Genomic DNA, 17344 nt, shown 5'->3' with positions numbered 1-17344 from the left:
AGTCAATCCAGTATTAAATAACATCAAGCAGAGCCATACTGGGAAAGATCCACCCCCTATTTTAATTTATGCAAATCTCAGGGTTTCTAAGTCCTTGACCTGGATATGAGATATTTAGGAGAAGAGAAAAAAGGATCTCCACAGAGGAAAACCAAGCCGACGGGCTATCTACCCAGCACAATTTGCCCAGAGGTTTCAAATGTCAGCAGATTGAGCCCATCTATAGAGGCTATTGACTACCTGGAAGATAACCTGGCAAAACTGGATATGCCATCCAAAACTCAGAATTCATCTTATAAGCAGGCAAGCCCTAGAATGCCATCTGCTAGTGGCCATGGAATTGCTCCCTTAGTCTGGCAGCTTTATATCCTGCTTTTAGGGATAACAGAGGGGAATTTGCACCTGCTAATTATTTGCCTAATTTGTTTAAACTTAGCTAACATGATGTTTTACCATCTGCACTTTTAGAAGGTAGATTCAAAAAGGTATAACCTTATAGAGAATGGCCCTGTGAAGTGGGAGAAATAGAGACAGTGGGACATGTCCTACTTTACTGCCACTTTTATTGAGATCTCCAATCTTGCTTTATAACCTGTCTCCTAGCTGAGCAGAGCAGAGGACCAGCTCCAGCTGGTTGAGGGGCTATTCAAGGAAGCAAGCTGCCAGAGAGTGAGCGATCAGAGCAAGCAAACAGGGGGAGCAAACAGGAGTTGGCCAGGGCAGTTGCAGTGGAAGAGAAGACAAAGGCAAAGTGGTGAGTGGGCTGGAGTAAGCCCAGGGGGCCGTCTTTTCCATTCTGAGTTGCCGGGTGCTCACCATGTGCTCCTGAGAGCTCCAACTGAATTGAGGGGGTGTAGCCTGAGTAATCCCAGCAGCTGTGTGGGTAGGAAGTTTCAGTCTGTTCCTGTCTCCTAGCTGAGCAGAGCAGAGGAAGCTGCTCTAGCTGGTCTAGGGGCTATACAAGGAAGCAAGCTCCCAGAGAGAGAGAGTGATCAGAGGGAGCGAACAGGGAGCGCAAACAAGCGTTGGCCAGGGGAGGTCAAGGGGGAGGCCCCTGATGGTCCCCCCCACTTTTTATGTTTTAAAAAAATCTTTTTCTTGTAACACACACTTCCATACCAGTGGGACTGTGTTTTTAACCTCCAGTGAATAGAGGGCAAAGCACAGGCTATTCCAGTACAATCAGAAAGCTAGAAACATAAAGGGAATAGAGACAATGGAAGGAAAAGACTCTCCAGTGCTGGTGACCTGCAAGGTCTGTGAAATGTTTGTTTTCTTGCCTGAGATCAACATGGCCTACACATGCAACAAGTGCAAGTTGATCATGCTGTTGGAAGAAAAAGTAAGAGGACTGGAGCGGTGAGTGCTGACCCTCCAGGGAATAAGAGAACATGAAGAGCTCTTGGACAGAATGGTGGAACTACAGCAGCAAAGTGAAGAACAGAAGCTAGAAGAGCAACAGCAAGCTGAAGCAGAAGAGGAAAATGCTGAGGTGAGGAAAAATGAAGTAGAGGATACTCCTCGGAGAAGGGTGACGGAGAAGGGTGACAGAGCAGAAGAACTAGAAGCCACTCTGCACCAGGGGAGGCAGTGGAATTAGGGAACCGTTTCCAGGTATTTGAGAATGAAACTGGAGGACAGCCTGCATAGGAAGAATTACAGGGGAACCTGCATGAGAGCAAGCAAGAGGCTGAAGGTCAGTCAAGCAGAGGTGATGAAACCAAGGCCTACAACAAGAAGAATAGAAGAGGAGGAGTAGTAGGAGACTCCCTGCTGCATGGGATCGAAAGCCATGTATGTTGCAAAGACCCATGGACTTGCCAGGTATGCTGTCTCCCAGGAGGACGGATTAGAGACGTGACTGAACAGTTGCCTACACTTATAAAGCCCACTGACAGGTATCCCTTTCTTCTCATCCATGTGGGAACAAATGATACCGCCAAGCAGAGCTAGGAAGAAATCATGTCAGACTTTGAAGCTTTGGGAAGGAAACTGAAGAATGTTGGGCCCCAGAGTTTTCTCATCCATCCTTCCAGCAGTTACAAGAGGGATAGAAAGGGAAAGAAAAATACTCCGGGGGAATGACTGGCTATGAAGGTAGTGGCGGTGCGAGAGATTTGGATTCTGGAACCAGGGGCTATACTTCCTGAAAGATGGACTGCTGGCAAGATATGGGTTGCACCTCACAAAGGCTGGGAAGAATGTGTTTGGCCACAGCATGCAGAACTTCATCAGGAGGACTTTAAACTGAATCCTACAGGGGAGGGAGACATAAAGTTGGGGGTAACAATGGATGAAGGCTCATGCACTACCACAGAAAGAAAAGCTCTAATAGCGTCCAATAATAGTCTTCAGAAATATGTAGGAAGAAAGCCAGACTATAAAGCACATGGTCTTTGATGTCTATACACTAATGCCCAGAGAATGGAAAACAAACAGAACAAACCTGAACACTTAATACGGGAGGGAAATTATGACTTGATAGGTGTAACTGAAACTTGGTGGGATGACTCTCAGGACTGGAATACAAAATTGAAGGATATAACTTGTTCAAAAAGAACCAGAGGAACAGAAAGGGAGGTGGAGTTGCACTATATGTGAAAAATACATATTTCTGCACAGAAATACAGGAGGATGAGCTTGGTAGACCCATCGAGAGCATCTGGGTTAAAATGAATGGAGCAAAGAATTAGAGGAACCTGGTGGTCGGACTCTACTACCAGGCATCTAGTCAAGGAGAAGACGAGGATGAAACTTTTGAAAAGCAAACTGCGAATGTTTCAAGGAAGCATGATGTAGTAGTAATGGGGGACTTCAATTTCCCCGATAGTTGCTGGGAGACAAATTCTGCAAAACATGGCCCCTCCAAGAGATTCCTGACTTGTGTTGCTGATAATTTCCTCCTACAGAAAGTGGAAGAAGTAACTAGAGGATCGGCTATCCTTGACTTGATCCTAACCAACAGAGATGACTTAGTGGATCAAGTAGCAGTTACAGGAACTCTGGGGGAAAGTGACCATGATATACTTGAGCTCTTGGTTCTAAAGGAAGCAAAAGCCAAGTGTAGCCAAACACGTACCCTGGATTTTAGGAAAGCCAATTTTAATAAACTCAGAACAATGATAAGTAAGGTCCCATGGCAAGTGACTGTAATGAGAAATGGAGTCCAAGATGGGTGGGAGTTTTTAAAAAAGGAAATTCTGAAGGTACAATTACAAACCATTACAAGAAGAAAAGGTGGAAGACAACAGAAGAAGCCAATGTGGCTTCACAAAAAGCTTAGAGAGGACCTGAAAACAAAAGGAAGTGGAAAGAAGGCCAAGCTACACAGGAAGAGTACAGGCAGGAAGCACAGATTTGCTGGGATGGTGTCAGGAAGGCTATAGCTGAGAAGGAGCTGAGGTTAGCGAGGGATGCTAAAAGCAACAAAAAAGCTTTCTTCAGCTACATACATAGGAAAAGATAGAGGAAAGAAATGCTTTAAGCTATTAAATAAGGATGGCAAAATGATAACAGATGACAAGGAAAAGGCAGAAGTGCTCAATTCCTACTTTGGCTCAGTCTTCTCCCAAAAGAGGGCCTATGACTGGCAAAGGCGAAGTACAGGCTGAAGGGGCAGGATTGCAGCTTGAGATCGATAGGCATATGGTCAAGGAACACCTAATTACTTTGAATGAGTTTAAATCACCAGGGCCAGAGGAATTGCACCCTAGAGTAATAAGAGAACTGGCAGAAGAACTCTCAGAACCACTGTCTATTCTCTTTGAGAAATCATGGAGGACGGGTGAAGTGCCAGATGACTGGAGGAGGGCTAATGTTGTCCCTATCTTCAAAAAGGGCAAAAAGGAGGAACCTGGGAACTACAGACCAGTCAGTCTGACATCAATCCCTGGGAAAATTCTGGGGCAGATTATAAAGCAATCCATCTGTAAACACCTTGAAAACAATGCAGTGATGACTCAAAGCCAACATCGATTTGTCAAGAACAAATCCTGCCAGACGAATCTGATCTCCTTTTTTGATCAGGTCACCTCCCTTGTCGACTATGGAAATCCTGTGGACATAACATCCCTCGACTTCGGCAAAGCTTTCGACACAGTGCCCCATGATATCCTGATGAGCAAGCTAGCTCAAAGTGGGCTAGATGAAACAATGATCCGGTGGATACACAGTTGACTACAGAATCGGACTCAAAGAGTGCTTATCACTCTTATCATTATTACGGCAGAGGATGAGATGGCTAGATAGCATCACCGATGCAATGAATATGAACTTGAGCACACTCCGGGAGAGCGCAGGACAGGAAGGCCTGGCGTGCTATGGTCCATGGGGTCATGAAGAGTCGGACACAACTGAACAACAACAACAACAACAACATTTTTGTTTTATTTACTGTAATAAACTGTACCGTTACTGCTTACTAGCAATATCAATCATAACATAACATACCAACTTTGTGTATTCAGAATGGTAACAATAAAATTTATTCCATGAGAGAGACAATAAATATCTGAAGATAAGTTTAGAATGTTTCTGAAGAGTTAATACAGCCTTTTCTCACCTAAGATTGCTCTTAATGAAATTAAAAGTGAGGATGCCATATTTACTTTCTGCAGGGTTGATGCAACTACAGGGATAAGGTACTTACCAAGGAATTTCTGTTCAAGGGAAAGGGGGCAGTTAGCTTAGAAACGTCCCTCTTCTGGGGCAGGAAGGCAGTCTCCAGATCCTAAGTCCAAAGGTAGAGGGGCCTCTTGTCCTCTCAGCCTCCAGACATTTTAGTCCAAATAGTATGCCAAGAAGAGAAACTATAAATAACAAACACTGGAAAAACAACAAATGCCAAAATCAGAGGCACCCTGCTGGATAACATAACTGGCTCTTGTATGCCATCTTAAGGGTGGAAACCATCCCCTGACATTCATCATCTCACTATGTAGAAGGAGCCGACACAGTAAGAACCAGCCTCTGGGACTACCGAGATGACAGAACATAGAGAGTTTACCTCCTAATACTTTATGAAGGAAAACTCCTTAGGAGTCAGATTCCCAAGAGAGCAGGTCTAGCTTCCTTCCTTCCCTTGAGAAGAACAGAAATTCACTGACAAGTACAGAATTTCTCTTTTTCCCTTTGTGGGGAGGAGAGCAGCTAGCTTACTGATGGCAAAAAGCAGTGCATCTCATGGTAGGAACTCCAGTGTCAGCAACCCCCTGAAGCAAACTCACTCTACCAGTGTAAACATCCTTTGATGGACACCTCTCTCAGAGGCTGCCTATGAACGAGGCAAGTAAGTGTAATAAAGAATGCCTGGTAAAGGTGCCACCCCACACATTTCCTCCTTTTACAGATTCTAGAGCTATATGCTAGGATGATTACCTCAGCCATCAGGCCAGGGAAACAATGGATACTATCCAGTAGCAGATCTGTTGAAGACTGAGCTGTGCTGACTCTTTCAGATATTCTGCCTTGGACTGTAGATATTGTGTCTCCCCAAGAGAACTGAGACAAGGCCTCCTTCAGCAGGAATTGGGAATGGTGCCCCTTCTTGGACTTGACCATGGTATTGTCTGGCTGGATAAGGCTATGTTGACCCTGCAACTTGTGAAATAAGTGAAACAGGACCAGCTTTATCATCCTGAGTTCCAGAAAACTTATTCTCCTCTTCAACTCTCTCAACCAGAGCCCCTACAGCCCCAGCTTCTGAGACTAGCATATGTGTCAGGGTTATACATCCAGGTTCTTGGACAGTAATTCTGCAACTCAAGTTGTGTCAGGGAGCTCTACCACTTAAAGACTGTCATAGTTTGTCTGGTAACAGAACCTCCAGGTTGAGACTGCTGGTGATTTGCAGTTGGTAGGTCAGCAGGGAAGCTTGGAGAGGCCTGGAGTGAAATCTTGCCCAAGAGATAGTAATTCCCAGTATTTTTGCTAGGGGCTTTAGGCATAACCTGAGGCAAGTCCGTAGCCATTCTGCTGGAGTTCAGGCAGAGGTCTGTCATTCTGCTCCACACCAAGGTGAAGCAGGACCTGTGATGAGATTAATATACTCTTTTTCAAGTCGATATAGAGGCAATGCTTCCAGAGTATGCGTGTTCTTTGGTCAATAGTCCGCAGACATGGCCCTTAAAAGGGGGAGTGAACTAAGAGGTCTAAGAATAGTTAGATGTTTCCCTTTCTTGTTCTTGGGAGAGCCACTGGAGCCACCAGGATCTTGGTGAAGACCTCAGAGCTGATGAAAGCGGGAGCACAGAACTGGAATTGCTGTTCACTGTAACTAAAACACTGAACCTGCAGAGCCCTCTTCTGATTTGGATGTGTAGATAGTCTTGGTGAGATAGATAAGAGGACCACCTGGCCTCAGTCAAAAGCAATCCAGAATGCAGAGTCTCCATTCAGAACTTGCAACTGAGTATGTCAACTGCCACCTGGTCAAGTTTTATAATAGCTTGCATTTCTCTGTTCTTCAGGATGGTGAAATTGTCAGAACACACATATTCTAGTAACAGAACTGGTATGATTGTCTTGATCTTGAGTAGGTGAAGGATCAGTTTCAAAAACATTTCGAAGGACTGCTGGAGATTGATAGAATTTGTTCCTGGTGTCTTGAAAAATTCCATGAAGGACCTTTTGGACACCCTCTCTAGGATTCACCTGATCACTCATGGAGCTCTTCTAAACACCTGTGAACTTTAAAAGCCACCCCTAATTGGGTCTCTGGCAGGAAACAGTGGTGCCAAGCTAGACTTCTTATCCACCTGGTGCATTGACTGACTGGACTTCACCCATTCTGCTGCTGCCATCTAGGCTTTGAGTCTCTTGATGATTGGAGGAGTATGAGAGCTTAGAGGGGAGGTGGAGGGACAAAAAGCTCCTCTGCTGCTTAGCTGGCTTCTCCTCCTCCAGTGAATTGGATATGGATTTCTTTTTTTGTCCTTGGTTTCTACCAGAAAAGCAAGGGATTTACAATGAATTGTCTTCCTGAAAGTTGAACACTGTCAAGATTTGCCCCGGACATGGTGCCACCTACCCACTGCATGGCCCTGTTAGAGACCATGGATCGGGCTTTGTTGAAACATGAGTAAACAGGTAGGAATGCAGTTAAGAGTAATGCTCAGGAAAGTTTTTCATGTCTTGATCCAAGGAGTTATTTTTAGGACCTTGTTTACCCATGTGAATATGGCCCAAACAAGCACAGATGCCATGGAAGAGACCCTGAGTGCCCTGGAAGGTGCCTCACGCCTCAAAGTTTCTATGCAACACTCCTCTAGCTCTTCTATCGTGCTGATAGAAAAGTCTGGCCCTTTCTTTTCTTTCTTTCTTTCTTTCTTTCTTTCTTATTTAAAATGTTTCTATCCCGCCCTATATCATTAAGACCTTAGGGTGGCATACAGATAAAATGAATGTAAACCATATAAAACAATAAATAATTTAACACCTAAAACATATTAAACTATTAAACAAGCTAAAACCAGTTAAAATCTAAAACAATAAATCAGTTAAAACAATGTGCTAGGGAATGCATTTAGCCTTCAAAGGCTTTGGTAAAAAGCCATGTTTTTACTTGGTGCCAAAACAAGACCAATGTCTGCACCCATCGGGCCTCCAAGGGGAGGGCATTCCACAACTGAGGTGCCACAGCAGAGAAGGCCCTCTCCCACGTCTCACCACAGTGTATGTCTCGTACTGGTGGGACGCAGAGGAGGGCCCCTCCAACAGATCTCAGTTCTCAGGCAGGCATACATAGGGAGAGGCGCTCCCTCAAATATCGAGGTCCCAAGTCGCTTAGGGCTTTAAATGTCATCACCAAAACCTTGAATTCTGACTGGAAGCATATTGGCAGCCAGTGCAATTCCTTTAAAACTGGTGTTATATGGTTTTTATGAGGTGTTCTAGTCAGCAGTCTAGCGGCTGCATTTTGCACTAGCTGCAACTTCCGAGTCCTCTTCAAGGGCAGCCCCACGATAGTCTAATTGGGAAGTTACCAGTGCATGTACTACTGTAGCTAAGTTATCACTGTCCAGGAAAGGCTGTAGCTGGTGGATCAGCCGAAGCTGGCCCCAAGAAGTCCGGGCCCCGGAGTCCACCTGGGGCTCCAGCGACAGGGATGGATGTAGGAGTACTTCCAAGCTACGTACCTGCTCCTTCGGGGGAGTGCAACCCCATCCAGGACAGGTCGCTTACCCAATTCCCAGACTCGAGAACCACCAATCCACAGAGCTTCCGTCTTGTCAGGACTTAGCTTCAGTTTATTGGCCCTCATCTAGCCCATTACATCCCCCAGGCACTGGTCCAGCACCTTCACCGCCTCAGCCAACAAGGAGAAACAGAGCAGAGTATCATCAGCGTACTGGTGACACCCCACCCCAAAACTCATAATGACCTCTCCCAATGGCTTCATATAGATGTTGAACAGCACGGGGGATAGAATAGAACCCTGGGGCACCCCACAGCTTAAAAGTTATGGCGTAGAACAGGAATCCCTCAATACCACTCTCTGGAATCGGCCCTGCAGGTAGGAGCAGAACCACTGTAGCAGAGTGCCCCCAACTCCCATCCCGCAGAGCCTATCTAGTAAGACACCATGATCAGTGCTGTCAAAAGCCACTGAGAGATCCAGGAAGATCAACAGGGTAGCACTCCCCGTCTTTCACCTGGAGTAGGTCGTCAGTCAGAGCAACCACGGCCGTTTCAGTGCCGTACCCTGGCCTGAAACCAGACTGAAATGGGTCCAGATAATCAGTTTCCTCCAAGAACGTTTGAAGCTGCCCAGCCACCACACGCTCAAGCACCTTGCCCCAAAAGGGGATATCGGCAATGGGGTGATAGTTCTCACACACCTCTTGGTCCAGGGAGGTCCTCTTCAGGAGAGTGCACTACAGCCTCTTTCAAGGCAGCAAGAACCACCCCCTGACAGAGCGAAGCATTTACCACCCACTGGACCCACCCAGCCAATCCACCCCTGCTAGATCGTATAAGCCAAGATGGGCAAGGGTCAAGCTTACATGTGGTGGGCCGGACTGATTCAAGTGTCTTGTCCACATCATCAGGCTGCAACAACTGAAACTGATCCCAGGAAACACAACCAGATGGAACACTGGACACAGATGGAGTTATTGCCCCAGACTCTGCAATAACTGTGGCGTCAAGTTCTGAGCGAACATGAATGACTTTCTCCTCAAAATGCCTAGCAAATTTATCACAGCAGACGACCAAGGGTTCCAATCCCAGTTTCTCTGAGCCTGAGCAAGATCTCAACAGGCCCTTCACCACTCGGAACAATTATGACGCTTTGGCTATTGGGCAGTATAGAAATGAAAATAAATAAATAAATAAAATGTCAATAATTCTGGCCAGAAAGGAAATGGAGGAGGTGCAGCAGGAAATGTAGATGTGATTCTAATGGGTTTCACTGTCCTGGCAGCAGTAACTTGCTGAGGCTCTTCTGTCAAGGAGGTTGCAGTGTCTACACTCCCCTGGAAAGAAGCTTTGAAAAGCTGTCATGAGGAAACTGCCAGCCTGGGGAAGACTATTTCCACTGCTGAGAGTGCTCCCCATCCTCCCTTCCTGAGTTGTCTGACCTGACCTGGTAGGATGCTCTGGAACAACAGTGACTAAAAGAAATGTCTGAAAGGGTAGTGGTTCCCTCCGCCCCACAGAAGATTTCTGAGTTTCTTGTCCCCTACAGGACACCAACTTGAATTAGAAGCTTTGGGGAGCAGAACTTTGACCATTTCCATCCTGTTAGTGACTTATATTTGGGACACATTGCCCCATGCTTGGATGTTTTGCTGGGCTTATCACCTCTTCGAAGTAGATCTATGGGTAGAGCTGGAAGAGCAGTGAGAAGCAGTGGCACTGCCAGCTCGGGGAGGGCTGAGTAAGAAGATACTCTTTGGGATGCCATACCACATGGGGATGGCCAGGCTGCTAGTTTTCTTCTGTAAACTCGTAAAATTTCTCACAGGAGCGATGGCATGATTTTGGCTTTAAAATCTGGCGCATTATTTATGAACAATGTCGCTAAAATTGGCTGGAAAGGAAATGGACAGTCTCTCTCCAGTCCTCCCTGCACCGCCGTGGCCATCTCTTCCTGCCATCTAGTAAGGGGGAGGAGGAATCAAAAACAACAAAAAAGGGACCTGTTTGATCTCCTCCCTCACCCGTTGCCCCAAATGACAGGAAGGAATCAAAGGAATTCCTTCCTTCCTTTTAAAGCTCTTTACACAAGTTGTCAGGCGTGTTAGCTCAGGGCTAAAGCCAGCACATCTGATAACTTGTATAAAGAGTTTTAAAAGGAAGGAAAGGGGATCTCTTTTTTCTCCTCCCTCCACCTGGTAAGCGGGGAGAGGAAGGAAAGGACAAAGGGGTCCCTTTTTCTTTGTTTTTTTTTTAAAGAAAAAACGGACCCATTTGTTCTCTCCCCCTTACCAGATGGCAGACAAGTATCGAAGGGGTCCTCTTCCTTCCTTTGAATACTCTTTACGTGATTTGTTGGGCAGGCTGGAGTTAATGCTTCCCGCACCCTCATCCCCACCCCCACCAGTTACTAAGTCATTGGCGATGGCAGTTCTCCTTTCTTTTCTTTTTTACAGTGCAAATGTACTGCTGCAGAGCAAAGCTCCATAATCACACCCGCCATCTTCATTTCCCAGAGTGCCTCTCTGCTGTGAGATTAGGAAATGAAGATGGTGTGTGCAACTGTGCAGCTTTGCTCTGCAGCAGCGCACCCACCCTGAAAAAGGAAAAAAGACAGAAGTTGAAAGAACACATTGCCAGTGTCATTTGGGGCCTCCGGACCTGTGTCCAGATGTCTCACCGTGGTGGTACGCATGATGAGAAGAGCAGGATCTGTAATATGTGCATCAGTAGTCAGTCTCTAGATTTACTCTAATCTACCTCCTATAGCTAGATATGTGGAAAACAGGGAAGTGGTCCCTATAGGACAGGGATGGGAAATCTATGGCTCTCCAGATATTGTTGGAATACAAATCCCATAATCTCTGACAATTAGCCATGGTGGCTGCGACTGATGGGAGTTGGAGTCCAACAACATCTGAAGAGCCACAAATTCCCTACCCCTGCTATAGGCGCTCCCATGTCTGTACTTATTGCTTGAGTAGCTGAGCCTGTGCAGGAATCTATTTGTTAAAGACCTGTGCTCCCATAGAGGAAAGCGGGGAAGACCATGCACCATGCAGCAATCAAAGGTGGCTTTGATCCACCACACAAAGTTGGGGTGGATACATTCTCCCTTCACTACATGAGATACAGTGCTTGAATCCCTCATTCTTTCCAATGGAAGAAGAGTTGCTGGTGATTTGGGCCCTCCCTCCCTGCCCCAGAGACCTTTACTTTTGTTTTCCTCCACAGCTCTTTCATGCCTCTGTGTCTGATCAGAGGCCATTCCTACTGCTGCACGGCTTAAGAGGCCTGGTGGGGAAGGCAACTATAGAGGCTGAGGGTGCTGGAATTGCAAAGGCTCACATGTGTTCAGGGTGGCATCTGTGTGGTGATAGTCTGAAATGTGCTGCTTTGTTATCCGCCAGTCTTCGCCACGTGGATAAGGGCGGTGTGTGGAACTCCCTTCTCCCACTGAGTTGGCTGCCTTGGAGCTCAGGGTGGGCAACTGTTTGGGGGATCTCTGCTCCATTTCTCCCCATGACACGAATGTCAAAAGGAGCAGGCCCTCCTCCAGAATTCAGAATTAGACACTGCATTCCCGGGGCCTTTCTAATCTAGCTGCCCTCCTTCCCTTGAGAGAACAGGGACTTGAAAAAATTAAGATAAATCAGATTTTACTTTAAAAACAAACAAACTAACAGTTCAACAGCTGTAACCCTCTTTTAAAAACAAATAAATAGGTAAGCGGAATCTGAACTTAATAGAAATCGTTAAAGCAAATCCCACTGATACAACCTAATCTGACCCAGTATCAAACAAAAGTCAATGAAATCTAGCAGGAGTGCTATGGTGGATGGTCCATAAAACTGAGTTAGAAGTAATGACTAGCTTTTTTTTTTTACATTTGAACCATGTAACTTCTATAAATAAATGTTATATCTTGACCATATCAAAATATTTGTTGTTGTTCAGTCGTTCAGTCGTGTCCGACTCTTCGTGACCCCATGGACCATAGCGCGCCAGGCCTTCCTGTCCTGCGCTCTCTCCCGGAGCGTGCTCAAGTTCATATTCATTGCATCCGTGATGCTATCTAGCCAGCTAAATTCCCAGAATGAATTGTTAAACCCAAATTTCCTGCTTTGCTGTTGATCTGACCTAATTAAGCAAATTGCTATCTTTTTTTTAGATGTTGATTTGCTAAAGGCAATTAATAGCAGCCTTTCTGACAGTTTACGCCTGCAGTGGTAATTGAAGTACTCACCATTGTCCCAAAGGGAATAGCTCTCGATGCATGATAATAGATTGCAATGAAGTTAATGAAGAATGCTGTGCCACAGACCATTGCAGGAATAAGAAATGCTCCAATGAACATCTGCTTTATCCACCTCCTTCCTGCAAGGAAAAACATTTCCAAGCATTAGCAATTTAGGTTTTCCATTGCAATCCCAAAAGCACATTGGGTTAGGGTATAGCTTCATTGACAGCTGGACTGTGCACTAGGTACAAGGTTTTTATTCAGGCTCACTACATGTAAAGCCATCAAGAGCTCAATTTTTGGAAAACCCCCGGGTATATTAATGTCAAATATACTATTTAGGCTGGAAATGACAATTGGATCCCAGTACCGCTTTTCTCTTGTGTAACTGAAATAGTATTGCATCTTAATATGATAGCTTCACAGACCTTATTTGTAAAAGTATAGTCACAAGAAATCATACTTTGAAAGGTAAAAGAACAACAAACACAAGTCACTAGGGCCTCCCTAGTGGCTTCCCCATCTTTTTAGAAAAGGCTCAAAGTAAACTTCAGTGCAGATGTGACAGACACAGTTCAAGGCTCTCAAACATCTCTTTATATCAGATAAGAAAACAGTAGAAGTGACAAATGAGCATATAAATACTGTTAAAGCAGCATTTGGTGTTCAGAGTAGGGGTGGAGAACCTCTTTCAGCTTAAGGACTGAATTCAATTTCAGAGAAGCTCTCAGGGGCCACATTCCAGTGGTGGGCAGGGCTGGAGGCAAAGTGGATGGAGCCGAGGGCAAAAGGGTTGGGATAAAAAAATACCAGCACTTCGTAGCTTAAAGTTCTTAATGACAGTAACTAAGCCTTAGGAGAGGCATTTCAACCTTTTAGAATAGGGAAAAACTGCACAGAAGCCAGGAAACCACCAAACAATTGGTGGTTGGGGGGAAGGGGTGTGGCCATCTGGGGAGGGCTGGATTGGGATCCTGGCCCTGAGGTTCCCCACCCCTGTTTTAGATTGTCCTTGGAACCTAATGCACAGAAGGGCATTTGTGCTTTGTGCCAATTTCTGTTTTTTAAAGGAAGGCATTTTAAGGATGTCTTTATATGTAAAAAGTCAAAAGTTTAAACATGTCTTGTTTCAGTCAGTACTAGAAATCATTGAATAGTTAAATAAAATCACCAAGTATTTCTGAAGTTCTAGTTTTATTTATTTATAACAAATTCCTTTAAATTATTTCTAACAAATTCCTCACATTTGATATTTTCCATATTTGCATAATTTTGTTGTTAAGTGAATTAGTTGCAGAATTAACTGTTATAACTGTTATAAATTGAATGGAAACAGGTCTTACATCTGGGAAATCCTGTATTTTTTATGATGGGTAGGAAGGATAAAAAGCAGAAAAAGATGAAGCAGGAATGTCTAGTTCATTAGCAGAGGAAATCAAAGCACTCATAGCTAAAGAATATGAAGAATTTGAAGTGCGTGCAATAGAAAAAGTTAAGGAAACTGAGCAAACATTACTGAAAAAGATAGAGGAGTAACAGAAAGAGGGAGAAGTATCACTAACAAATCTGATTAAAGAACGCGATAAAGAAATATTATTTAAAATAAGTAAGATATCTACCGCAGTTAAGGGTTTGGAACAACGTTTTGTAGACACAGAAAAAACACTGAAAAATCATAATGAAGAACTTGTATTATTAAAAAAACAAACAAGTGACCAGAAAGGATTTCTTCAGGAAATAGCTGCTGAACAATATGATTCTAAAACTGAAATGGTTACATTAAGAGTAAGAACGGAACAACTAGATTATGAGACGCGGAAATGTAACTTGAAACTTAAGGGAATAAAGGAAGGCTTAGAAGGACAAAATCTTACCAATTACTTAGAGGAATGCATAAAAGAATCTCTTGAACCAGTTATTTGCTATGCAATAGAAATAGAATCAGCCTATAGAATTAACTCAGTTTATGCAAACGGTAAGCAATTACCTCGGACATGTTTGTTAAATTTACCAGTCTTAAAACTAAAGAAGACATACAAAAAAAAAATCTGGTTGGGAAACACCTTGAAAATTGATGACAAAGAGATTCAGGTCCTCTCTGATTTACACCCTGATCTGAGACACTGAAAAAAAGGAAAGACCTGAAGTTTTTTATGATCTGTTTACAAAAAAGGAAAATTAAATATCGTTGGGGAATCCCATTTAAATTAAATGTCTGGATGGGAAAGGAGTGGATTATGGTCCAGTCAGTGGAAGAGGCAAAACAACTTTTAGACATTGTTAGGGATTTACCAACAGCTTCTGTAAACCCCTCATAGTTTGTTTCTATCTGCTTGGTTTCCTACGTAACATTGTTAACATATTGATAATTTTTTTTGGTTTTTCTTGTTTTTCTTTTTTCTTTCTCTTTCTTTTAAGTAATAAAAAATGTCAAATAAACTTAGAATTATATCTTTGAATGTTAAAGGATTAAATTCCCCCATTAAAAGGAGGAAATGTGCTTATTTATTGAAAAAAGAAAGAGTAGATCTGATATTTCTCCAAGAAACTCATGTTAAAAAAACGGATGAACAATTATTAAAGAGTTTAAATTTAGGGGAAGTTTATTTTGCTTCAGCAAATAATAAAAAAGGGGAGTGGCCATTATAGTTAAAACCCCCTCTCAAATTAAGTTTTCTGAAGAGATAATTGATCCAGAGGGCAGATTTATTTTTGGTACTATATGCTGGGGAAGTAAAACTTATTTAGTGGGATGCGTGTATGCTCCGAATAACAATCAAAAGTTTTATAAAAAATTGAATAATATAATAAATGCTAATTTGGACAAAGAAGTTATTATTGGAGGGGATTTCAATGTAATGGTCAACCCAGAGAGCTTCGGCTATTGGGCAGTATAGAAATTAATTAATTAATTAATTAACCCTCAACTAGATAGATCATCTTTAAGAATCTGTCGCGGTAAACTGCCTGATTGTTTTATAAAAAATCTTTAAAAAGAAAAACTTACTGATGTGTAAATACTGGGGATATTTAAATCCTCAGGAGAGAGATTATACTTTTTTCTCTCCTCCTCCTCCTCCTCCTCCTCACAATTCTTACTCAAGGATAAATGTTTTTTGCCTCTCCCTATATAATTAAACAAGTATCATCTGTATCAATAAAACCATATATATATGCAGACCACGCTCCTATTTATGTAGAATGGCTATCTGGAGAAGAGCAGTTAATAAGCAGGAAATGGCGGTTAGATAATTTTATTTTGCAAAATCAAGAAAATGTATCGGACTTAAATATTAAATTATGTGAATATTTTCAATTTAATGACACTTCTGGACTAACAAAATCATCCCTTTGGGAAGCTTCAAAAGCTTATATGAGAGTATTGATAATACAAAAAACATGCTTCCTAAGGAAGCAAAAGGAAAAAAACATACTGGTCTTAAAAAATAAAATTCAGAAATTAGAGCAAGAACATAAACAGACATGTTCAAATAGTATATATAGGAGATTGGAAAGTGTTGGGAAGCGGTTAGATTTATTGATTTGTGACCAAGTGGGGAAAAAGTTAAGATATCTTAAACAGCATTTTTTCAAAAAAGGCAATAAAGCCGATAAACTACTATCTTATATGTTAAAGAAGAAACAACATAGCACAACGGTTATGCAAATAAAGAAAGGAAGTACAGTTTATACTAAATCTAAAGATATAGCAAATGAGTTCAAAAAGTTTTATGAAAGTTTATATACTTCAGAACAACCCTGTAGAGTGAACACTGAATCATATCTGAATACAATCAAACTACCAAGCATAACACCAGATGATATAGATAAATTACAGAGGCCTATTACCTTAACAGAATTACGTAAAACAATTTAGGGTTTAAAAAACAATAAAGCCCCAGGTATGGATGGTTTTACACTGGAATATTATAAGGTATTCTTAACGGAAATAGAACAACCATTATTAGGTGTACTGAATGAGATCATGACAATTTACTCTCTTTTAAAAACCTGGGAGGAAGCTCGTATAGTAGTGATTCCAAAAAAAGATCAAGATATTACAAAAGTTGAGTCTTATAGACCTATTGTTCTTTTGAATCAAGACTTTAAAATATGGACATCCATCCTTGCCAAAAGATTAAATGGAATAACTGCTAATTATATATCAGAAGATCAAACAGGCTTTATTAAAAATCGTAAATTGTCAACGAATATAAGAAAATTAGTACATCTTGTTAATAAATCTAAACAACCATATGGACTAATTTTTTTAGATGCCGAAAAGGCATTTGACCACCTAGAATGGAAGTTCTTGTTGCAGATTTTGGATAAAATTAGTTTAGGCGGCCCATTTGCTGAATGGGTTAAAATGATCTATACAAACCCCAGTGCTTGTGTCTCTGTGAATGGTGTCAATTCAGACAAATTCTATCTGAGGAGGGGCACTAGACAAGGTTGCCCTTTATCTCCTTTGTTATTTGCATTATCTATAGAGCCTCTTGCTCAAGCTATTAGAATGGAAAATATGTTAAAGAGGGTAAAGATTGGTAGGGAAGAGTTCAAAATTAGTCTCTATGCTGACAATATAGTTATTTATTTATATTATCCTATGAATACTTAGGATAAACATTTATTTTTGTTGCAGGAATATGGTCAAGTATCAGGATATAAAATTAATATTACAAGATCAGAGTGTAATGGATTCAGTATGGATAATTCTACAAAAACTAAGATTACCAAAGAATATAAAATCCCTTGGAAAGATACTCCAGTTAGATATTTAGGGGTATGGATTACACAAAATCTTGATATTTTAATAGAATATAATCATCGTAAGGTCATGCTTGAAGTAAAAGATGACTTAGCTCATTGGAACCAGCTTCATATTTCGTGGATGGATAAGGATATCTGCCTTAAAAATGGTGGTAGTTCCAAAAAAAATGTTTTTGTTCTTAAACATACCATTAA

At 42.3% G+C, this 17344-nt stretch overlaps 1 protein-coding gene and 1 long non-coding RNA gene across 7 annotated transcripts in view; one reads left to right on the top strand and one right to left on the bottom strand.

Annotated features, from left to right (window-relative positions):
- The window catches only part of LOC146350526 (uncharacterized), a 201994-nt gene that overhangs the window by 103192 nt on the left and 81458 nt on the right, over window positions 1-17344 (top strand). The window lies entirely within an intron of this gene.
- TM9SF3 (transmembrane 9 superfamily member 3) overlaps window positions 1-17344 on the bottom strand; it is a 77339-nt gene that overhangs the window by 6380 nt on the left and 53615 nt on the right. For both annotated transcript variants that reach the window (XM_084841382.1, XM_084841383.1), the window contains exon 9: window positions 12383-12513. In XM_084841382.1, the coding sequence (XP_084697508.1) occupies window positions 12383-12513 (131 nt within the window). The remainder of the gene's footprint in view (window positions 1-12382; window positions 12514-17344) is intronic.

This window comes from Heloderma suspectum, chromosome 3 (genome assembly GCF_057233095.1).
Source record: "Heloderma suspectum isolate Gila_16-S chromosome 3, 16-S_ref, whole genome shotgun sequence".
Taxonomy (NCBI): Eukaryota; Metazoa; Chordata; class Lepidosauria; order Squamata; family Helodermatidae; genus Heloderma; species Heloderma suspectum.
This window is presented reverse-complemented; position numbering and strand designations above follow the sequence as displayed.